The following is a 25,167-nucleotide window of genomic DNA, read 5'->3' as shown; positions in this document are numbered from 1 at the left end:
GTTGACCCTTTTCTTCTCTTGAATCATCTTTGTTGATTGGGATTTGATGGCGTCCATCGCAGAGGCATTTCACGGGTGGGCTGTCACATGTGAGAGCAGCCACATAGGCTCGCTTTTCAACAGATTTTGTCTTCATTCATGAGGTGGCTGCTGTAACATGCAACAGCCCATCCGCGAAATGCCTTCTGCAATGGACGCTAGCAAATCCCTTGTTGATTTATATAGTTTTTCATGAACTTACTTGCAACAGTATGTCATAGTCATCCTGGTTAATCTTCCCAAATATGGACCCTAGTGTTCTCTTCTCTCCAATTGAAGGCCATTATAGTTTCTATGCTGTTAACCAACAAAATAAAATTTATTCAATTCAAGTGCTTTCGTTGATTTATATTTTGAATGGTTATCACACATTTTATTTCTTTGTTTCTTTATGCTATTCTATGTTTTTGTCCCTAAGGAAGTTTTTAAATGCATTATCACTTCCAAAAGGAACAATGGATTAGATGTGCTCACGGTTTTAAATTTCCACCGAAACCGACACTAAATGACCAAAATGTTTTCGTTTCCTTCCCCACCGAAACAGAAACCAAAATCGAATGTGTAATAGTCGTATATAATTAGTATGTACGTATTATATAATTAGTATGTATGTATTATTATTATGTATTATATAATTATATTTATACGAAGTGAATGCAAGACATGGAGCATGTATTATTTTTAAATATTTATATGAATTACATATGAAATTTGGCAGGTACTAAACTGTTTGACATGAGCGACAGTGCATATCATTAGGTGTTTGATGTTTTTAAACCATTATGGATGGCTGCCTTGCTTATATGATGATTTCTAAGTGCATATTTGTGCTTATTCTAGCCTTTCTTGAAGTTTCATCTTTAAATTCCATCATTTGCATATGTTTTCATACGTTTCCTTGATTTTACAGGATTTTTACCGAAACCGAAACGTTTCTGTTTCCGTGGAGATCGAAACCGAAACCAAAATTTAAAACCTTGGATGTGCTTAAGCACGAGCATAGAAGAATAAGACAAACAACTTGTAATTTATTACTTAAACCTGAAAATGCTCTAAACATTGATTTGCAGCTTCTTATATTTTTTGCTGAAATTGTCAAAACTATGCAGATTGTTACTTAAACCTAAAAAGGTTCTATACTTTGATGCGCAGATTCTTATATTTTTCCCCAAATTGTCAAGACTAACCTCTAGATGCTGGTATTCCACAATATTTCATTATGGCTGTCCATTTTAATCGAGGTATTGGATGGAGATTCTAATATATGAAGTCAGTGAACTGAACTCTGTTTTTTTTATTTCCATGCAGAGTCTAGATAGGATAAAGTGCAGGCTGCTGGAAGGTACAAATGTTCAGGATGTGAGGGCACTTGTCTTGGATATGCAAGCAAGATTGTTGTTGGATATGTTAGGAAAAGGGATTGAGTCAGCACTCATAAATCCAGAGACGCTAATACCGGAGCCTTGGAAGGATTATCGTGAGAAATTATCTGGTATTGGTCTTGATGCAATGGCTGTTGACCCAGCATTGATTCCAAGCATCCAGGTTTGGTTTCGCACAATGTCTCCTATCATTGTCAAGTTTATCTGTACTATTATGATAAATAAACTTTTGTCGCATGGTGGATGCCCTTAATCATAGTTGAAATAGATATTTACATATGAATTATATGTGTGTGTACGTGTATATGTGTGCGTGCTTGCATTATAATGCACTATTAGAATATCTGTTGAGTCCACATATCATTTGAGTTTTCAGCTGTATCAATATGTATTTTTTTATTTCTCTCCTTCATGCTTTGTTAAAGGTTATCGAGACACGATATTACTTTACTGTTTTATTCAATTGTTTAGAAGGTGTTGAGGCGTACACCTCAAGGCTAGCCATGCCAAAATGCCTCTACAACTCAACTCAACTCAATTAAGCCTTTTGTTAATGTATAAAAGATAAATAACGCCTTTCTCCAACAGCTTAAGCTTTTGGAGAAGTTGGTAAGTTAACACCTTTGTCCTAAACTAGTTGGGGTCGGCTAATGAATACTTTAGAGAATTTTCATGAAGAAGGTGAAAGGATCTACCCGGGTCAAATTGAGTAAGTCTAATCCTGACACTAGTTGGGTTCGTCTACATGGATCATTTTCTTCCATTCTCTCCTATCCAAGGTCATGTTCTCTGTTATGTTCCTAGCCCTCAAGTCTTTCCTCACTGTTTCTACCCAAGTTGTTTTTGGTCTACCCCTTCCTCTTATTACTCCATCAACTTGGCACGAGTCACTTCTTCTCACTGGAGCATTCAAAGGCCTACATTGGATATGCCCAAATCATTTTAACCGGTGCTCTCCCATCTTCTCCTCAATTGGTGCCAACCCCTCCTTTTTATGGATGTCTTCATTTTTAATTCGGTCTAACCTTGTGTGGCCGCACATCCGTCTAAGCATTCGCATCTCCGCTACACTCATCTTATGAACATGGTGCTTCTTGGTGGCCCAACATTCTCAGCCGTACAACATGGCTGGCCTCACAATTGTTTTATAAAACTTTCCCTTCAACTTGGTAGGTATTTTACGGTCACACAGAACTCCTGAAGCATGCTTCCACTTCAACCAACCTGCTGTTATTATGTGGTTAACATCCTCTTCAATCGCTCCTTCCATATGTTGGATTGAACCAAGACATCCATGAAGGTGACCTATTCAAGGCATTTTTTTGTTCTAAGAGGTGAACGAAATTTTGAGTACATTGATCATTGATCCTTCTAAAAGGTAAGAGTAAAAAAACGCCTCAAAGCCAGTGAAGCGTGCGCCTTTTTTCCCTGAGACGTGAATGTTGTACACCTTCAAAAAACGGCTTATGGGTATTTTTGTGAGTCATCAATTTTACAGCCCAAACTTTTTTTATTTTCACCTTTTTTTGTTTTTTGTTTTGCTAAATGATGTATAATACTTAAGGTAACTTACATATTAACTATTAAGATCAATTTCAATTAGAAGCACCAGCATTTTAGAGATTTAGACGATTTTTTGTGTTTCGGGAACTTTTTTTCCCTAAACCTTGTTTTCGTAATTACTCTCCTATCGTTCGAAAGAATCAAAATGCTTGCATTGAATTTCTATCTTCAAAACAAAAATTGTGGTGTTTTAAAAATTTGTCCCCGTGCACTCCTTAATGTGTTGAGTTAAGCTTCCTATTTTATTTTTTTTTGGGGTTTTTTGGGGGGGGTGGGGGGGGGGGGTTTCCTTTGTAAATCCATCCATAGCTTTTCTTCAAAACAAACATTCATAGAGGGTTTAAAATACAATATGATAATAAATAAGTAATATAATATAATTGAAATACCAAAGGTTTCTTAGCGCATCGACGTAACTTAAATAAATAAAGTCCTTTTGAGTGATTTACTGAAATAAATAAATTCGTAATCTACTTTTGCTTTTGAGTGACTTCTAATAAGTAATAAATTGCACACTAATGCATGTAAATCTCGAGGTATGGCTATATTGCATCCTCATCATGCACTAGTTGACGAAGACTATGATGATGATGGTGGTGATGATGATTAAGGGGACATCCCCTGTGATGATGGATATTGACGAGGAGGATATATATTACTGTATTTGATGGTTTATGTTTTGCATTTTTGTTTAAGAATTATGATGTAAGAATTTTGAGAAATGTAGTTGTGTGCTTTATTTTATTACTGTATTGATGGTTGGATGATGACATTTTATTGGAAATGAAGTGTATATTTTCTAGTTTTTTTTTTTTTTTTTTTGTAATTTTTCATAATATTTTAGGGATATGTTATCAGCACTACCATATTTTGATGATCGCACTCATCGCTTTGTTAAAAAGTAAGGTGTGGCCCGCACCATAGGATGATCCAAACTGTCCATTAGATTGGCCACAGCCTAAATAGGTTGTACCCCAAAAATCACTTCCATAGGTTGATCCTAACCCTCTGATCTATAGAGGGACTGAGTCTTAGAGGGTTGATCCTAACCCTCTATAGATCGGAGAGTTAGGATCAACCTATGGAAATAATTTTTGGGGTAAAACCTATTTAGGTTGTGGCCTATCGAATGGACTGTTTGGATCATCCTATGGCGTGGGCAATACCTTACTTTTTGAGAAAGTGAGGAGAGCGATCATCAAAATATGGTAGTGCTGATAACATTTCCTCTTTTTTAAGTTAATTTTTTATTTAAAAATTGGGGAGATTTTGGTTGTTGCAATATGCTGCAGGCCTATGCTGATGCTGTTCTTGATCTGGCTTCTCACTTCATTACCCGCTTGAGGCGTTATGCAAGCTTTTGTCATACTTTGGCAAGTCATGCCGTTGAATCCCCAGCTGGAACAGACAGCACTCGCAATATGGTGGCAAGTCCAACCCGTAATTCAGCATCTCCTTCGGCCACTCAGGGTCAGTATGCACCTCAAATCTTTCAAAATATTATCTAGGCATCATCATAAAAATAAAATGTCCTAAACTTTTGGGATTTATGAAGAATTAAATAATTGGCCATATATTCTTTCAAAAAAGGATGACATGTTCAGTATTTGTTTGAAACTTTAGTTTTGGGAGTTAATCTTGTGAAATTGCTTGAATTCACGGTCTCCGTAAACATTTTATGTGTGATGGTTTCAAATTTTTTGTTTTTATTATATGGTCACTAAATAATGTAAATTATTCCATATTTGTATCTTCTTAGAATATTAATCTGTGATACCCAGATGCTTGTAGAGGCAACAATGGCATGGATTCAAGGTTTACAACCGCAAACGTGGACGGGACTGATGGCAGAGACTCTAGCATGGACGTCTTTTTTTATTATTTATATTTATTTTCTATTTTCGTCATTTTATTTGCAGCCTACTTTTTAGGCATCAAATCTCATCCGTTTGGCGTGTTTTAGGTATTATTAGAAAGGTTTTTCAATTGCCTATCTAATAAGCCCACGATCACATATTTTGATGTGTTCTGAGCAAGTGTTTTAGGAAGTGGTATAGGTCTATTACCGGATTACTATTTTTGGTAAGTTTTTAAATTTATTTACTTTACTTTGGATTAGATGAATGGTTGAGATTAGTTGCTTAGGTTTTAAGTTATCTTCTAGGGTTTCATTTCTTATAAATACAACTTATGAAAGCAAATGTAAGGGACTTTTTGAATATTGAATAGAATTGACGTTTTACTTGAATCCAGAAATTTGGGATTTCTTCTTCTCTCTTCTTGTGGTTTGGAACCATCTTTTATCATCTCCTCTCATCTATTCTCTTCTATTTCTTCAATCAAATCAGCACAAACAAGGTTAGTAAATCAGATTTTCTATTTTCTTCGTTCTTGAACCTTAAAACTAGAAAAGCCCAAAATCCATAGATTTCTCTTGTTCTTCAAGATCTTGTTTTGAGATTTTGAGGGATTGTTTTAGTGATTAAACCTCACCTAAAACTTACAAGAATCTCAACTTTCAAACCTTTTTGAACCCTATTACAAGTTCTTACCCTTTTTAAGCCCGGAAACTCCTTTATAAAGATCCGTAGCCTAAACCTACGATCAAATCAGAACCTGAACCCTATAATTATCTTTTGTTTACCTACCTAAACCCTCACCTAAGATCTGGACATCAGTTTCCTTCAATTTTCATATTTGCAGAAATTACCAAAATACCCCTATGACCTAAATCTGGACTGTTTTGACCCAATTCCTGCTGCTGGACATTTTTTTGTTTTTCTTCATTGATTATTATTAATTTCTCATGCTTTTGTTACATCTAATTGATAGGTCTTACATTATCTTTTAGTTCTTTTAATTGGTTGCATGCGTAGGCCTAGTTTCAGACTAATCCTTCTATTATCAATTCAGCTTACTAATCTTTATCGCTTTGATTGATTTGTATAAGGTGTTGGGAATTAAACCGGGTAGAACTCACCCCTAAAAGCTAGCTTTTAGAGGGAGGGCACCCATTCCCTTATAACCCAGCCCCATCCCCATCACTTTTCCGATGTGGGACTATTTGATTTTGCGTGGAACCCCAACATAAGGTTTAGTTCATGCTTAATTATAATATTTTCAACTATTTATGTTATTTAGGTCTCATTATTGCTGCTGTCCATAGATTAATTAGGCCTTAATTCAGCCCTAGGTTAGTTGTTAAGTGTTCTTTTAGTTTTCCGCGTATGCCCAAAACTGTCCTAAAGTCTTAATCCCTCTAGGAGTGTAGGATTCTCCCTAAATTAGGTATTGTCCTGCATCACTTACCTTATTGCTTGTACCAGATATGTCACTGATACTTTTGTTGGTCAAAATAACTATCTTGTTTCAAATATATGTCACTCTCTGACTTGACTACCATGTTTTTTCATTGTTACTGTTGCATTTTTGCAATTGTAATTTCGAGTATGTGAATCTTACATTTCTTATTTGAAATTTATTATTAACTGTCATGTTTCAAATGTATATCATTCTACAGATCTTATGTTTAATTTATTTTTAACCCCATTGTGTTAAGTTAGTTCTCGTCAAGTTTTATGCTATTTTATTTATAGGTGTCTTGTGTCTTATCATATCCATAATCTTTCTGACGATGTTATTGTTATACGTTTACAGCGGGTCCCACAGAAAGCTCTCAAATGCAAGCATGGGTACAAGGTGCAATTGCTAAGATTAGCAGCAACGGTGATGGAGTTTCCTCTTCAACACCAAACTCCATAAGTGGACCTTCTCCCTTCACTTCATTTATGCCAATAAGTATTAACACAGGAACATTTCCTGGAACACCTGCTGTCAGGCTTATCGGGGACTGCCATTTCCTTCATCGGTTATGCGAGCTGTTGCTTTTCTGTTTTTTCTTTAAGCGAAGGCAATTGCGTCGCTATATTGGGGATTTACAGAGAAACCTTGATTCTAATATGCAAAAGCCACAGCCTCCTGTTGGTGGTGGCAAGGTGGAGGAAATCAATAATGTAACATCAAGGATCACATCAGGGATGATCAGATCCGAAGAAGGCCAGGGAGGTCGGACCGGGCAGGGAGCAAAAGGACTAGAAGTGGGTTCTTCAAGGCGGTCTTTAAGGTTAGATTCTGGTAATGCTGGCCAAGGTTACACATCAGACGAGGTAAGAAGTGATTCTTCCTCCATCTCTTTATGCATTTTTTTCAGTCCTGCATCTTTTATAGGGCAATTAAAGTTTGTATGCCAATTAGAATCCCTAGCTGATATATATATATATATATATATATATATATATATATATATATATATATATATATATATATGAGGAAAAGGATTGTACGCTCGAGCGTACCAAGCTTATGGTACGCTCGAGTGCCCAATCACATGGGTCCCACATTTTTTCTGGTGATCCAAAGCATTCATTTGCAAGGCCCTATCATAGATAAGGTGTGTACCAAAATCAGCTCCATTGAATCATCCTAACCCCTCCAAAAGTGGAGGGCAAAAATGGGCAGATTTGTGGACACACAATGTCTGTACATTTTGAACTCCACAAATGGATGGGTTAGGATGATCCTATGGAGCTGATTTTTGGTACACACCCCATCTATGTAAGGGCCTTTCAAATGAATGCTTTGGATCATCCTAACAAAGTGGACCCACATGTGATTGGGCACTCGAGCGTACCATAAGCTTGGTACACTCGAGCGTACAATCCTTTTCCTCTCTCTCTCTCTCTCTCTCTCTCTCTCTCTATATATATATATATATATATATATATATATATATATATATATATATATATATATTATAGCTCAAACATCGTAATACTGAGGTAAGGCGGCTCAAAGTCATCGTGTATATGCATGCGATAAAAAAATAAAAAGTTCATACGAAACTATTTCAAGTTGTTAATATTGCAGTTCTAAACGAAAGGCTGTGAACATGAACATAAGAAAAGAACTGTAATATCAAAGCCATTAAATGAACTATTATTAAATGAGCCAACTATCACTTGCCTTGGATTTTTGAATGTAGAATCTAGATGAGATGCTCTATGGATTAATCAGAAAGTAACCTGTACAATTTACATATCAAGCGTGTCATCATACGATCAAGTGTTCAATTCTTTTCTACTAAACTTGTTCGTCTTATTCTATTAGTTTCCACTCTTTAAATCTATTCTAAACTATCGATACACATAAACCTCTTAAGACACCGTTCATATTTATGCCAATTTTATTTCTAAACATTCATGGAGGCTTCAATTCAAACCTAAGTGTTGATTTCTTCGTAAAACAATTGTTATAACACATTCTATTATTATTTATAAATATGATTTCTTACGAAAACCAAAATGAAATGATTATTTAACCCTTTTAGGTGCTGATTTTAACGACAATCATCCCTTTAAGGCTTATATAATACATACATATTCTACCTCTTTCATGCAAAACCATTTAGGTATATTGTATAACAATCTTATCGAAGATGTTTATACAAAACAGTCCATTTAAACATCCGTACGTGTTGATTTTCTTGGAAATCAGCACCATATGACTTAGATACATTATATATATATATATATATATATATATATATATATATATATATATATATAAACAACTTACGTGAGTTATATAATTTATATACGATCTAATCTTTACAAACTGCCCTTCACACAATGTTTTTTTGCTGATTTTATTGAAAAAGAACCATAAAAACCATATATAACACACCTAGGTATCATATCTTTCATGAACAACATCCTATATAATTTTTAGGGCAAGTAATCGATGAAATCTTAGAAAAACAGCCACTTTTAAGTGCTGATTTTTATTAAAAACGGCGATAAAACCATGTAACAATCACACGCATAGCTTTAAACGATTGAAAACAAACCCACAAAAATCTAGGTTTCATTCAAAGATGATTTTCATAAAGGAAATACAATATCAAGTAGATTTGCACCAAAGACCTTAAAGAATAACCCCAAAACAAGATTTCTTGATAAAAGAAAATTTCAAAAATCATCAAGAAAATCATCTAAAGCCCTAATTCGAATAAGTGAGAACAAACAAAATTAATAACACCTAATTTCGAACAAGAATTACAAAGATTTGGGTTTTCGGGGACTTACTCAAAGGAGAAAAATTAATTGACGAAGAAACCCTACTTTTCTCATCCTTTTCTTCTCTTTTCTTCTCCTTCTCTTCTATGTTTTTTTTTCTATTTTCTTTTCTTTCTTTCTCCCCACTCTCTCGGTTGGCGTGCGCAAGTGGGCGTGCGTGAGAGAGAGAGAGACCATGTTATTTTTTCCCTTTTGCTTTATGTTTTGTATTTTGTTTTTTCTAATCTATTTCTAATTCCTAGTTTGTTTCCTAGTCTAAGTTTCCTTCTAATAGCAAGAGTCCAAGTTATTTTAGAACTCTTTTAAAGGGTGTCTTTATCAATTTTAGAAGCTAACTAAAGTTTTTATATTAATTACAACAATTAGTGGGGCCCACTTAGGCGAGTGTACCACCACTTTGAGTTGAGAATTTGGGTTTAGTTAAAAATTTCTACTTTTTCTCCCGGGCACAGTTCTGATTACAGATTTTCCCCAAATTAAGTTATTTTCCATGGAAACTAAATTCTAAGGAAAATTTTATGATTATTAGTGACTTAGAGTGTTTAAGGAGTGATTATTAAGAGTCCTAAATAATTAAATGTAACGACCCAGATTTTTGGATAACTCTAAACACGGACTGTTAACAAACGACAACAATATTTTTTTCCAAATTTGAAAATTCAATTAAAAGCTTACTAAAGAGTCTATCGAGAGGATTTGACATAATTACCAAAAACAGAAACAAACTAAGAATTAGACGAATAGCCGCCACAGCCACACCAATTACTCTATCATCGCTCTTGCACACCCCTTTTTATTCTCGATTTCCTCATTAGCATGTCTCTATGTCGTCCATTGTCCATTGTAGCAAAACCTGTCTGAGATTTTTTAGGGGTTAGTTCAACGAACTAAGTAGACATACACACTTAACCAACTTTTGAATTTAAAGCATACAACTTAATTCGTTAGGTGAGCATGTAACAACAATCATTTCTAAAAAAAGCCTGAAACATTAATAGGGATCATGCTATGGCATTTAAACAATGTGAAACAGTTATTCTTGCAAGGCAAACAATGTTTTACAAGAAACTTATGTTTGTTATTATTATTATTTGTAATGCATGAGACGACTCATCCAAGACAATCAAGCTCCCTTAGCTTGTTGTCTCGCCCCTAATACATTCCACTACCCTCGTCTACAAGTAGTGGGCATGAGGGACTTTTTACGACGTGCCTACTGGCCACTCCGTATCTTGCCATCACGATCTAAGAGGATGCATTTACCGCGAAGGGGGTGCGCTAAAACACAAGGCCGGCTCGGAATTTCATTTTTTAGATGACTTATACCTCCGCCCAATCCCCCAAATTATTTTCCTAATGACTTTGTTTATTACCAACTTTTTTCTGGCATATCATTCTTCTCTCCTTTTTTTCTCCCTTTGCAATATCTTAAAGATATTTTTAGCAATTTTCTTGCTTCTCACATTTTTCTTTTTCCTTTAACAAGGAATCATGACATTTCATCTTTTGCATACTGGCATAGTATCATTTTTCAACATTTGCATGCTACTAGTATAACACAACAAGATGCGTATTAATAAGAAACCATCATCTTAACTACATCATTATCATGAACAATAATACTATGTCTACTAAGAATTTTCATTGTATGAATATAAATCAATCATTGTTCAAGAGTATAAGTTCAGGATACCGTCATCTACCATATCAACTTGAATTGTGTGAGAATCCAACAACTTCTATTGTGAGATAATTATTTGGTTCCACATGAAAATAAGATGCCAAGACATGCTAAGTTTATCAATGTCTCTAGGTTCTCCTCCTAGGTAAATCATAAGTGTCTTTTGTGCTTGTGTACTTTCATCTTAAATCGTCCTCTAATCTAAATTTGTAAATACCTATTTATCTATTTGTATAAAATTAGAAATTTATTTATATATCAGTTTATATATATATATATATATATATATATATATATATATGAGGAAAGTGAAGCTACACCGCCGGTGTAGCTAACTTAGCTACATCGCCGGCTTAAAATACAATGGGCCCACATTGTTTTGGTGATCCAAACCATTCATTTGATTGGCCCTCACATAGATAGGGTGTCCACCAAAAATCATCTCCATAGGATCATCCCAACCCTTCAAACTGCGGAGGCAAAAATGGACAAATTTGTGAAGGTTTTTACACGTTCATTTTTGCCTCCACAAATCGTAGGGTTGGGATGATCCTATGGAGCTGATTTTTGGTGGACACCCTATCTATGTGAGGGCCAATCAAATGAATTCTTTGGATCACCAAAATAATGTGGGCCCATTGTATTTTAAGCCGGCAGTGTAGCTAAGTTAGCTACACCGGCGGTGTAGCTTCACTTTCCTCTATATATATATATATATATATATATATATATAATCAAGATCTGCTAATTTATGTTTATGCGCATAATCCCTACTGTTTAAGAATTCAAGATTCATATAGTATAAAATCCAAAGAATTGCGCCTTATCTGCATAAGCCGGGAAAATAAAAAATCAAATATACTTTCACATATAAGTAGTCATATTCATCAAAGAAACATTTTTTTTTATATATAATGTGTACGAGTACTGCCGATCATAGATTTACAAATTTGTATATGTACGAATAAACTTTTCAGATTTAAAACTGCATATACATACACATACTAGAAATAAATTTTAGAATTAAAATCTATAGATATATACTTACATGTAAGCACAAATTAAATATATACAAATTCCAGATTTAAACCTAAGTGTATATGCCCATGTAATACAATAGAAATCTCAGATTAAATACGGTAAATCAGGCACATAATTTAATATGGAATCTCTGATTCAAGATTTTATACATATTCGCAAATATCAATATAAATAAATTTTTTAGATTTAACTATATAACAGTACGCACGTATTCATATGGTTAGGACTATGCACATATCCCACGGATGAGAAATCAAAATTGAGCATGGATATGCATATGCGCATAGGCACACTGTTTAACAAGGAAATTAGATTTTTGAAACATTACTATAAATAGAAATCTGGAAATTTACTATAAATAGTAATCTTGAAATTTACTATAAATAGTAATCCGAGAATTTACTATAAATAGTAAATCTGAAAATTACAGATTTAATTAATCTTAAAAAAAATTACCACTTTTATGAAAATCATGCAGATTATTAACACAAACCCTATCTTGTTAAATTTGTGTAGATTAAAAACCCTAAACATGAATAGACTATTCTTTTTAAAGAAAAGAAGAACGATTTATACTTACGAGTATAAGGTTCCGAACATCGAAACCTGTCTCTTCTAATTCTTATTCCTCTTCCTCTCTTTTCCCTCTTTTTTTCTCTCATCTCTCTCTCTCTCTCTCTCTCTCATCTCTCTCTCTCTCTCTCTCTCTCTCTCTCTCTCTCTCTCTCTCTCTCTCGTTTTGGGAGTGTATCGAGAAAACGTGAGTTATATATTTGTTTTTCATTAGATTTCCTTTTCTCTTTTAAATTCTTTATTTTATTAAATCACTAATTTACGTTACATGTTCCTATTGGTTAATAAAAGAGAGTTTTGATGTGGTATGGATTCTTTAAAAAGAGAATACTAATCTAACTCAACTAAAATTTTTAAATCAAACTAGTAGGCCCCACTTTTCCTAAAAAACATCTTAAATATACAAATCCCGTAATTAACCCATACCCACATCATAAATGAGACCAAAATCAAGTCAAACGGACAAGATTTGATGCCCTAAATTTAAGCTACAATTAAAGTGACGAAAATACATAATTTTCGAATTAATATCTTCCTCATTTTTCTAATTAAGCTATAAATTCACAATTTCCATGGAAATTCTTTTACTTGGGTTTCACAGAAAATTTTATGTTATACAATTTAGAGCTTTTAAGAAAAGAAAATATAAGAGCCATTGATTTTCTAAATCTCTTGATCATGGATAGATCAAGGGAGATCGACACTCGAATGACATGATTTGTCATCTATACCAGTCTGATCGACGATCCGAGGGATACTAGGATTGATCCAACGGTCCAAGAGACTCAATTCTTAGACCAGACTTGTGGGCCGTCGATCAAGAGTGATCTGGGGACAAAATTTACTAAAACTTAAACACATCACAGCCCTTGATAGGCTCGGTCTTTACATTAAACAACCCAAAAAGTTGCCTAATAACACAAATTACGTAATAAGGCCTTACCCTACAAGAGAAATGGCCATAACTTCCTCGAATCTCGTCTACATCTTGTGATCTTGGGTCCGTTGGATAGGTATTAGAAATACCCATCTAACAAGACCAAAATGAAGTCGAACGGGCAAGATTTGATGCCCCAAAAGTGGGTTACACTAACAGTGACGAAAATACACTATGATCTTTTGATCCAAAAATCTATGGCCAAGATTTAATTAAGATTTATAACTTTACTGGCCCTTGGTGGGGCGGGCCATTGCAATGGTTACAAGAGGGTAGTTCTATAATGAACACTCGAGACCGGCAACATTAGCCATCATTTCTCTGAAGGGACTCTTAATCTCCATAGAAGACACGATTCCCCTTTAAGCCATCAAATCGTATTAAAAGTTTATATGCCAATCGCTAAGAACCACGGTCACTTCCAGCTCCCGACCCAATAGCATTTTCAAGTCTCCTTCCACTGTACTACAATCATCAAGCATGAAATTTTCAGGCCCATTCTAAGTACCTCTGTTTCATCGTCATTATAATCTGCCATGCCAATGGTCCCAAGAAGTATCAGTTCCAACTGTCCAAGTTGCTATCAAGAACTTGATCTTCCGCAAGATTCTCCTAAATGGTTTGCTAATTCCCTAAAATATTCTTTGGTTTCTTTTCTATCCGCACTATTCATAAGACCACACAGTAGGGGCCACGTTCCAGCTGTAGGCAGTCCTCTCAGTAATCCTTAGCCTCCACCAACTCTAAAACAACTGTTAAATTTTTACATATTCTTGCAAACTTTTCACTTTCTGCATATTACTTTGAGAGTTCTGCATTTATCCTCTTAAGGAGAACAATTTGGGCTTCTCTTATTCCCATTAGTGGGATCTATTGGACCCTATTTCATATTTGTTTTTTTCAACATTTGACCCCATTTCATGTTACTTCGGTATCATTGGTCACCTCCCGTGAAGGGCCAACCTTTTTCCTTCTATCTTATACCAACTGATAGAAGATCGACCCTTTCCCCTAATTTCTATTTTCTACCCAATGATATAACTACATCTCTCTAGTTTAGACTGTCTGGACATGCAGCATGTTCTTCCATGATGTTGTGATTTTGTACGTACTATATCCTTAGTTTTGAATTTTTCTCACCTTTATTACCACTTTACAAATTTAAATATATGGGAATCTTATACGAACCAATCTAGTGTTGGTTCCTTTTCATAGTAGATATTTTTTGTTGACGTCTTGATTGCAAATCCACTGTTATGATTCTTAAATCAGCATCAATGAAGGTGAATGTTTCCTTCTCGAACCATTGAGTTAAATGTTCAGACAATTCTTGATACCATGAAATATTGGAGTGATCGGTGTAGCCGAATATGTCTGTGTTTTGTATCTACTATGGAACTTGTTGATATGATGATATTTTCACCCCGCTACAATATGTACGCCCCCCCCCCCCCCCACACACACACACGCACACACACTTAACGTGATTTGACGTCAAAAAACGTTAAAGTTGCCCACTGTTCACGTTATGAGTGGGGCGAATGCGTATTGCAGAGGGGGTGAAAATATCATCTCCCTATATATATATATATATATGAGGAAAGTGAAGCTACACCGCCGGCTTAAAATACAATGGGCCCACATTGTTTTGGTGATCCAAACCATTCATTTGATTGGCCCTCACATAGATAGGGTGTCCACCAAAAATCAGCTCCATAGGATCATCCCAACCCTTCAAACTGTGGAGGCAAAAATGGACAAATTTGTGAAGGTTTTTACACGTTCATTTTTGCCTCCACAAATCGTAGGGTTGGGATGATCCTATGGAGCTGATTTTTGGTGGAGACCCTATCCATGTGAGGGCCAATCCAATGAATTATTTGGATCACCAAAACAATGTGGGCTCATTGTATTTTAAGCCGGCGGTGTAGCTAAGTTAGCTACACCGGCGGTGTAACTTCACTTTCCTCATATATATATATATATATATATATATATATATATATATATATATATATATATATATATATATATATATATATGAGAGAGAGACAGAGAGAGGAGTGTTCCTACTCAATCGAGTAGATAAGTTATCTACTCCGTCGGCCACAAACCAAGTGGGCCAACATTGTTTTGATGATCCAAAGCATTCATTTGATAGACCCTGACATAGATAGGGTGTGCCAAAAAAATCAGCTCCATAGGATCATCTAACCCTTCGAACTATGGAGGTTAAAAATGGACAGATTTATTGTAATGACACGGCTTCCATTTGCCTGAGGTCGCTACGAAACAATTAAAATACCACATAATTTTTTTTTTTGTAAACACCACAAGCTAATCATATGTGGAAGCTATATAAAAACTAGGGTTGCAAGTTGGGTCGGGTTTTACCCGGCCCGCATCTACCCGGCCCGAAAAAGGCATGGGTCGGGTTCAAAATGGTCAGGCCTCGGGTAGGACCGGGTTTAAGTTTTGAAAGCCCGTATGATTCTCGGGTAGGGCCGGGTTCAAAGCGAAAAAACCCGACCCGCATTCCTTGCCCGCTTTTTCGTTTTTTAAAGTTAATAAACATTTCTTTCCAATCTTGTCCTCAAATTCCACCCACGTCATGTTAATGTTTTGGTTGTTCTTCCCACCTCTTCAACTTGATTGGGTTACTTTCGCCATTTCCTTGCATTTCCTACCCGTACATATCTGTCAAAAAAATCATACTAGCTGTCAGCTCTCAACAGTGCTAGCTGTCGCTCTCATACTTCACCTTTTTCCCAAAGAACTTGCTACCTGTTGCTCTCCTCGTTGTCTACCTTTTCCCCCAAATTATGTTTGTCGGCTTAAAATTCGTCCTTCTAAGGTAGTGCATTGTTCCAGAACCCAACTTCCCTTCATGAAGCACCATCTCCTCACAAGTCACATCCCTTCCACATACATGAAGTGTAAACATTGATTAAGAGGTTAAAAAAAGCTACGAGGGTTAGAGAAGAGGATCAAAAACTCTTTCTTTTCTTTTGTCTTCTCTGAAATTGGTCTTTTTATTTTTCTTCGACATGTTTTTTAAATTTTAATGTTTGAGTACATAAGCACCATCGCACATGTCTTAATTCACATTTTAGCATTTCTTTTACTAAAGCAATTTTTGAAGTTGATGATTGAGTGTTTGAGGTGCTTTCCGCTCCCATTTGTATAAATTCACGGTTGGTGGCCTTCTCATTCCCATTCATGGAGAAAATGACATTTACAAGCATGGTAAAGGCGATAATGTAAAAAAACCCGACCCGGCCCGACCCGACCCGAGAAACTATATCGGGTAGGGCCGGGTTTAAGAATCATGGGTTTTCCAAAAAAAAACCCGACCCGACCCGACCCGGGATAGTTCCTCGGGTAGGGTAGGGTTCTTGAAAACCCGACCCGCCCGGCCCGAGTTGCAACCCTAATAAAAACTTAACCAAATTAAAGCATTTCCATAGATCTTCTTTTCTAACAATTAACATAATATTTATTCCCAAATAATAAAATCAATATTCCAAATCATTAAATTCAAACCCAACTAAAACTAAAGTCTGTAAAGCAAATCAATAAAACCAAATCCAAATGACTACAACTTTCGGTTATGACAACTATGTCATTCCATAAACTCTAGACACCAACTCTCCCAATCCCGCATGTGTTCTCCAAATGTTCTCGTTTGCAAACGCTCCTTCTTCAACACCTACATTCCTTGTAGTGTAGGTGGGTTAGAGCAAAGTAAAGGCAACTCACAAAATAATAAAAACAAGAAACATGACTTTACTACACTAATTCCTACAATAAAGGAATAATAATCGAACATAGATCTTTTTGCATTTTTCTTATCAATCAACTACAAAATATTCAGCAATGGGATTTAAAAATACAAATGCATGGCACACAATCAGAATGGTCCCTCCTTTTCCCCCAATGATCATGCGGCAATCCCCATCGCTTCTCTTCTCATGTACAGCGGTGGCTTTTTTGCCTCGCCGGTGATCATTGACCATCAAGGACCCCCCATTCCTTGATCGAATGTGATCCACTTTAGGATTTCTATCGGGTCATCTTAAAGATTCCATCCATCATGCATTGCCTAACAGCTGTCGTACGCTCTTGGACTGGTCGGCTATTGGCTTTTCGCCCAAGGTTGGATCCAAGGGTTCTCCTTAGTCCTCCCTCCCATTTCTCAAACCTTAAGTATATGGCATGCAAATATGCTTTTAACAAGGATATTCTTTTACTACTGTCTATATATTCTATCATTGCATTAATTTCAAGCAACTGTTATCCAATTTCATGCCTCATTCTATTGGTACTTATATAGCATATCAACAACAATTATTTCAAACTACAAATGATCAATTATACATTTTATCATTATGAGAACTAGGGTAATAAGAGTCACATTATCTTCATAATGATTATTAAGCGAGTAAACCAATACTTGCCTCGACGTTTGGGTTTTCAACAAAGGAAACTTCTAGCAACGAAATCCACCTGACATATATAACATACACACAATGTCATACATCTTTCCTAAAAGTCATCAATCACTTTTTTTTAGTTTGTTTTGTCCATTTCCTTAATGCGTTATAGATACTTTCTTCACCAAATTTTCCAGTCAGTTCATATCTACCATTTTCATTTTAAACCTTAACTTTTAACTTCTTAAAAGTTGTTTTATTGTTTTATTTCTCAAAATGTTTACTATTGATTTTTCCATTATTTTCCTTAAATTTCAGAAAAGACAAACCCCTGTGCGGTTATCGAAATTCTCCTCTTACTCGTTTTCTTAGGTCATTAATCATTAGAAACTACCTTATATTATTTTAAATTACCTTATATTATTTCTCAAAATGTTTACTATTGATTTTGTTGCGGTTATCAAAAATCGGTTTTAACCTTAATTTTCCATATTTTTTTCAGATTTCAGCGTAATTATTTTCCTCGTATTTGTTTCCAACACCTTGATAACTGATTTCAATTTTTCTATTATTTTTCCATATAAGACGACAAAATTTGGTGCCGTTATAAAAAACATGGTTATCATCAAATCAAATTCTTAGATCTGATTTCAGTAATGTTTCACAATTATTTTTCATTAGAAGAAAAGTTTTCACCATGTTTAGTACGATTTTTGAATAAGACGAGAGTTCTAGGTGCAATTATGAATTTTTGATTTTGACTTCAGATTTACATATTTTCCAGTTTTACAGCAACTATATTAGATTCTAAGTTGTTTTCCATTCAATCTTTACTTTATTCAAATTTTGAATAAGAGAAGCTCTTTTGGTGCAATTATCAATTTCATTTTTTTATCCATTCAATCTTTACTTTATTCAAATTTTGAATAAGAGAAGCTCTTTTGGTGCAATTATCAATTTCATTTTTTTTTATCTTATATGGGTATAAATCTGTGTCCAAAACTGAGATTTATCACCAATTATATAAATTTTTTTTTATCTCAAACCTATATCTATACTATTTGGGAAGAAAAACATGAAAAAGGTTTAGTTTCGGCACTTACCGGGCGAGTTGCAAAAACCTTAGTTTTTCATTTCTCCTTTCTCCTTCCCTTCTCGTTTTCTTTTCTTCCTTTCTCTCTCTTTTTCTTTCCTTACTTTCTCTCTTTTTCTTTTCTTCTCTCTCTCACTTTTTTTTAATCGCCGTACGTCTCTCTTTTCTCTTAACGTAAATTTGAGAGGGAGAGGGGCGGCGGCAATATTATATAGTGGAGAGGTGAGGGGAGTTCCCAATTTGGATGGAATTCCATCCCAGCTTATCTTTCCTAATTTATTAAAAGTTTAAGTTACCTATATTTTCTCCGAGTTAGAGATATTCTACTTAATTAGATCTTAAAATTAAGGATAGGATATGGAACATTCCTAATTGTTTAAAGGAAAGAGGTACTAATGAAACCTAGTGGGGCCCACAATGTGACGCCCACTATGGGATGGGAATAATAGCCGTGCACACTCCTCTTGGAGTGGGCGGCTAATTGTTTGGGGATAGTTGGGTTTTCCCCAATTATTCGTTTATTTAGATAATATCCTACCCTATTATATCTCCTAGTTGATTATTTCCTATAATACTCTGAATTTCCTCATTTAATTAAGTTTCATTATACTAATACGCCCACTATTTAGGGTGTAGATATCAATTTTTTTAATATTCTTTAAATAAGGGTGCCATTATCAATTCTTTTTAAGGAAATACTTCACTAATTAAAAACAATTAAAATAAAAAGTAGTTGTTACATTTATGGAGGTTTATACCCATCCATTTTTAACCTCCACAAATCGAAGGGTTGGGATGATCCTATAGAACTAATTTTTTAGGCACACCCTATCTATGTCAGAGCCCATCAAATGAATGGTTTGCATCACCCGAACAATGTGGGCAGATTTGTGGATAAACTGTGTCTGTCCATTTTTTTTCCCATTTTTACCTCCACTGTTGGATGGGTTAGGATCATCCTATGGGTCTGATTTTTTTGTGGACACCCTATCTAGGTAAGGGACTTTCAAATGAATGGTTTGGATCACCAAACAATGTGGGCCCCAACTGTATTTAACCCGACCGAGTAGATAAGCTTATCTACGAGACCGAGTAGCAACACTTTTCCGTATATATATATATATATTTTTTAAACAGAGGATGTTTTGATAATCTGGTAGTCCAAGTATAGTATTAGAAGATTTCGATAGATGCAATGCTCCTATTCCAAAGTAACCACTTGAATTCTCCTGTGGAGGCTTTAATATGTACCATGAAAGTGTGTGTTTGACTAATCTGATCTTTTTCAAATCACATAATGGATTTGTAAGTGATGGTTTCAGCATTTTCCTTTGTAGATGAAGAAATAATTATATTAATCGTTTAGCTTTTCAAAAATGGTCGTCTTCTGCTATGCTAATAATTCTTATCAAAGGATATATGAGTTGGTAACCTTGAATTGTTGCTAGTGAAATCCTTTTGATGACCTTTTAACATCCATTGGCCTTGGACAACAAGCACCAAAATAGTTGAACCATATGTAGGATTGGGCTTTCCTCTTATTCTTTCTAGTAGGTAGGCAAAGTTTAAACTCCTGACGTCAATGTTAGACACAACTTGAAGTTATCATTCCAAGGGAAAATGCTCGACTCCCTTCTCCCAAGATTGTTAAAACTTAAAAATATACGTAGAATAAAAGTAAGGTTTATTTATAAACTAAACAGTTAGTGAAATTGTAGTAGCCTATCTACTTCTTTATTAATATTGCATTATTCACGAGTCCAAGGCTTGCCTGGGTTCAGTGAGCAATTTGTTCATTTTGTTTGAACTATTCACACCGAAAGGAAGTTAAGCGTAGAGGTTTTTTTTTTTTTTTTTAAAAACATGGATCAATTGTTATACTTTTCCATTCAAATTTTGTTTGCATGCTAGGTCCTATTGTCTCAGCTCAAACAAACTCCCATTGTCTTTAGGTTTGGAATTTCTAGGACTCAACCTTATCATGTGTTTATGCTTATCATGTGCTTATGCTAGATGTTGCTTTCTCATATGACACACACACATAGAGAGATATTTGGATGGTCATATGATTTCCATATATGATCATTAAACATTGACGGTTTAAGTGAGAGAAGTCGGAGCATTCCCTGATAGCTCTAGATTTGTTACTGCAATGCAGGTGAATGTTCTTTTCCTCATACTGGTGAATCTCTGTCGGCGAACATCATCTCTTGCACACCCCTTGCCTGTTTCTCAGGTGGGTGCGAGCAACATTAGTATTCGCTTGCATTATATAGATGGGAACTATACTGTCTTACCAGAAGTTGTAGAAGCGGCACTGGGCCAACATACGCAGGTATAGACATTTTATCACACGTATTATACTAGTTTACACTGTGTCTAATGAGTGAGTTAAATATATTTTTGGAATTTGGACGGGAGTTGTTGCTGAAATTTCAGTAGTAAAACTGAATGTCAGAGACACATCTAAAACTAGGATATTAAGATAAAAATGGTTGAAACTATTTAAAATTAGGAATATCATTATGAATAGTATTGAAAACAAAAACTAAATTTTCTGATTTGCCTGTGTCAATTACTGCAGAAGATGGGCTAATCTCTGACGTTTATATCTTCCAACTTTTTGTAAGTTGGAGCAGACAGTGCCATTGTAACCTATTTTACATGTATATGGTGATGGCCTTAGAGGTTACGGGAATACCGTAACCCCAAAAATCTTGGGGTACAGGTACGACAGGTACCCGGTGTTCTTTTCTTGCGTACAAGAATCTAAACTAGGATATTAAGATACACATCTAAAACTAAATTGGTAAGTTCTTTTTTTTTTTTTTTGAAATGGTATAAATTGGTAAATTCTTTTCATTGTAAATTTCAAGGTGTAATATAAAATGAAGAAATAATAAAATACAGTAATCAATAATTAAATTTTTTGAATGGCTAGCAAGCAATAATTAATTAATCTACTCAAGAATGATAATAGTAATCCAATGTTAACCTATAAAAAAAATACTATAACATTCTATGATCTAAATTTGAAGACAACAGGTAAGGTTGATTTAGTTATCCGCGTTTGAGTCACTAGTGAAGCATATTTTATTTAATTTAGGTATGAACATAGCATAGTGGAACTGTTTTTTTTTTTAATGGCCTCTTGACAGGTGGTGTGTTCAAAAGGCAGGGACCTAGTCAACGTGAGCTGATGACTCACGCTTACTAGGAATTCCTCGTTGAAAGCATAGTGAAAGTTTTAAAACTAATAAGTGGCTAGAGAAAAATACAATGTCTCAAAATTTTCTTTCTTTAAAAAAATTACAGAGTTCTCATTATATGTGAAAATAAAAGAATCTAGTAGCATTATGAAGTGGCCATCATCTGAATTAAAAAAATCTAAAATAGTATAGTATTATAAATATCTGAGTTGTACCCCTTCCCCTTATGTGAGCTTCCTTATTCAGTACTTAAATACTACTGGATTTTGAAGGATTTGATTATCATAGCTTGGCGGATAGATGCTTAGTCTTCATGGCGATGTTATAGATATCATGCCTTTGAAATTTAAAAGTTGTTATTAACTGACAAAAGTGGCTTATGGCTTCTCTGTTACTTTTCGCTGCTTTAACTTTTGGACTGATTTGGATTGCAATGGGCATACAAAACAGAATATGCCCCGGCCTAGAGGTGCAGATGCTGCTGGTTTGTTACTTCGTGAGTTAGAACTCCACCCTCCTGCTGAAGAATGGCATAGTATGTTTGGGGGCTCGTGGTCTGACCTGGAGGATCTAGGTCTTGTGGATGATACCCCGAATCCAAAGCTTATCAGATCTTCTGACCCTTTTGAATTTAATTCATCTGAAAATTATGACAGTTACTATGAGACTCAAAGCAGCTGGCCAAGAAAACGTAGGTTGTCTGAGAGAGAGGCAGCATTGGGCTTGAAAACTTCAGTGGGCCTGGGTGTATATCTTGGTATTATGGGATCCCGGAGGGATGTTGTCACGGCTGTGTGGAAAACTGGGCTAGAAGGGGTTTGGTACAAGGTACAATTCGAACACTGCTTTATTCTTCTTCTTTTTTATATCAATTTTTAGTACTTTATGTCAATGGGTAATAACTTGAAATTGCCAATTTACTGCGTAAGATTTAATCTTTGCATGGGTCTGTCTTAGTTGAGTTTTTCTTGGCGCGGTTCCTTTCTAAGCTTATGTTCCATATCCCTAACTTGCGATTACTAGAAAAGGCGCGAGCATCAATGAAAGGGGACAACCAAGAAACCAACTGAAAGTTTGTATTTTAATAAAAAGGAGATAACTGGGGACATGATCTTTGTGCTTTTTGGAATTAATGATATGCATATCACAGGGCAGAAACCCCAAAAGCATATGTTTTCAACAAGAATTGAAAAGCCATTGGCAGTATGAATTAGCAGCCCAAATCATGTCGCTCTGGTTAGGGTTTGAACCAACATGGCTTGGGTTCATTTCCCATGCTCCATATAAAATAATTATATCGGGCTCCCGGATCTGTGTCATGGCTTGGGTTTTATTTTCATTTTTTCTGTTCTTTTCTGTCGTTCATCTTGTTTAATTTTGTTTTCTTCTGTATGGTGAGCTTCACTCCAAATCACTTTTGCTTTCCCATGCAGTGCATAAGATGTTTACGCCAGACATCCGCGTTTGCGGTGCCAGGCACTACTAGTCCCGCTAAGAATGAACGGGAAGCATGGTGGATCAGCAGATGGGCTTATTGCTGCCCAATGTGCGGTGGAACTTGGGTCCGAGTCATTTAGTTCTCTAATCCATTCTTTTCCCAGATGAGAGGTTTGTGTATAAAATTTAATTCTTCTTTTTCTGGGGCATTATAGTTCTTAGCAGAGCAAAAGATGTGATCAAGTGGAAAACCATTGTAAATTAGGTACAAGAAGTACTCTCAGTGGCTTAGAGTCTTCATTCTTTTGGAAGTTTTGGACTCCTACAATGTGCATAGATACATGCTGTCTGAATTTCATGCTTTTAGTTGAACTTAATTGCTATTTTTTTCATTTTTTACTGAAATATTATACTCCTAAGGTGAAAGTATTATTGGAGGATTTTATTTGTCTTTTGGATTTGCCAATTTCTTGTTTCTTGAAGTGAATTATGTAAATCATCTGCAAACCTGCTTGGGTCAGGGGAATGATGGGTTTGGATTGCCGGAATCAGGTTCTGGAATCGGGATCTGATTCCAATTCCACCCTGTTCCGACATTCGGTTCAATAAAAGAACGAAATCAAGTGGGTGGTATCGACAATGGGGTAGAATTAGAGGGGGGAAATGCTGGAATTTGTTTCATGGTCCTAGAATTAGAGGGATGACTTAAGCCAACCCTATTCTATCGATAGGGCTTCAATTTGATAATATCTATTGAAATTACCTATAAACATATCATTTCCCTCTAAATAGTGAAGGGGGGAAATTCAACAAATGTTTTTCTTGCAATCCAAACACAGCATTTATAACAGCATTGAAAATGTATGAGTAAGGCCATGATTGTTTTTATTTATTTTTTCCAATTGTTTTTCATGCTTTTTCACCTGCTATTCATTCGTGGCCTCTCAAATCTCTCCTCCCTGTAAATGACTCGTAGTGCACGAGGCTCCTGCCATTGCGGGGTATGGTGAGGGCTAGATGTACGCAGCCTTGTTTGTGGCCTCTCAAATCTCTCCTCCCTGTAAATAACTCTTTATCATATCATTTCCTCCTAAAGGGCGGCCCAGCACGAGGCTCCCGTCATTGCGGGGTATGAGGAGGGCTAGATGTACACAGCCTTACCCCTGCTTTGCATAGATGCGGTTTCCGTAACACGAGCCTGTGACCGCCGGGTCACAATGGAGCAGCCTTAGTGTTGTGCCAAGACTCGCCCTCTAGCCACTCTATTGTGGTCAGGTCGATAAATATTGTTGGCCATTATAAGTGAGAAGTGATACATTCGTCCCCTTTACACACAGTGTGGTGACCCGTGGAAGAAAAAGGGGTGAATGCATCATTTCCCTTATATAAGTCTGTCCTATTGGTCTTGGTCCCACCCTCATTGGAAAGGAAAAATATTTCTAAAATTTCGTACTTTATTTAATACGAAAAAGATAGCTTGAAAGTTGAAACAACCTTATTCAATTTATATTTAGAGGGACATGCTCAACTCAACTCAACTAAGCCTTTGTCCCAAACTAGTTGAGGTCCGCTAAAATCCTTTAGAAAATTGTCATGGAGAAGGTGATATGTAGAGGGAAATGATATCACCGCTACGGTATTTTGA

General features: G+C 35.6%; 1 protein-coding gene across 1 annotated transcript in view; it reads left to right on the top strand.

Moving 5' to 3' along the window:
* LOC143859428 (mediator of RNA polymerase II transcription subunit 16-like) overlaps positions 1 to 23,982 on the top strand; it is a 43,688-nt gene extending 19,706 nt beyond the window's left edge. The window contains exons 8-13 of the mRNA XM_077370139.1: positions 1,348 to 1,584; positions 4,277 to 4,454; positions 6,642 to 7,150; positions 21,035 to 21,211; positions 22,536 to 22,913; positions 23,519 to 23,982. Of these exons, the coding sequence (XP_077226254.1) occupies positions 1,348 to 1,584; positions 4,277 to 4,454; positions 6,642 to 7,150; positions 21,035 to 21,211; positions 22,536 to 22,913; positions 23,519 to 23,662 (1,623 nt within the window). The 3' untranslated portion in view covers positions 23,663 to 23,982. The remainder of the gene's footprint in view (positions 1 to 1,347; positions 1,585 to 4,276; positions 4,455 to 6,641; positions 7,151 to 21,034; positions 21,212 to 22,535; positions 22,914 to 23,518) is intronic.
* Positions 23,983 to 25,167: the final 1,185 nt, after the last annotated feature.

The sequence above is a fragment of the Tasmannia lanceolata genome, unplaced genomic scaffold (assembly GCF_043159265.1).
Source record: "Tasmannia lanceolata isolate RefF3 unplaced genomic scaffold, GAP_Taslan_0.1 ptg000029l, whole genome shotgun sequence".
NCBI lineage: Eukaryota > Viridiplantae > Streptophyta > Magnoliopsida > Canellales > Winteraceae > Tasmannia > Tasmannia lanceolata.
Note: the sequence above shows the minus strand (reverse complement) of the source record. Positions and strands in the feature narration are given on the sequence as shown.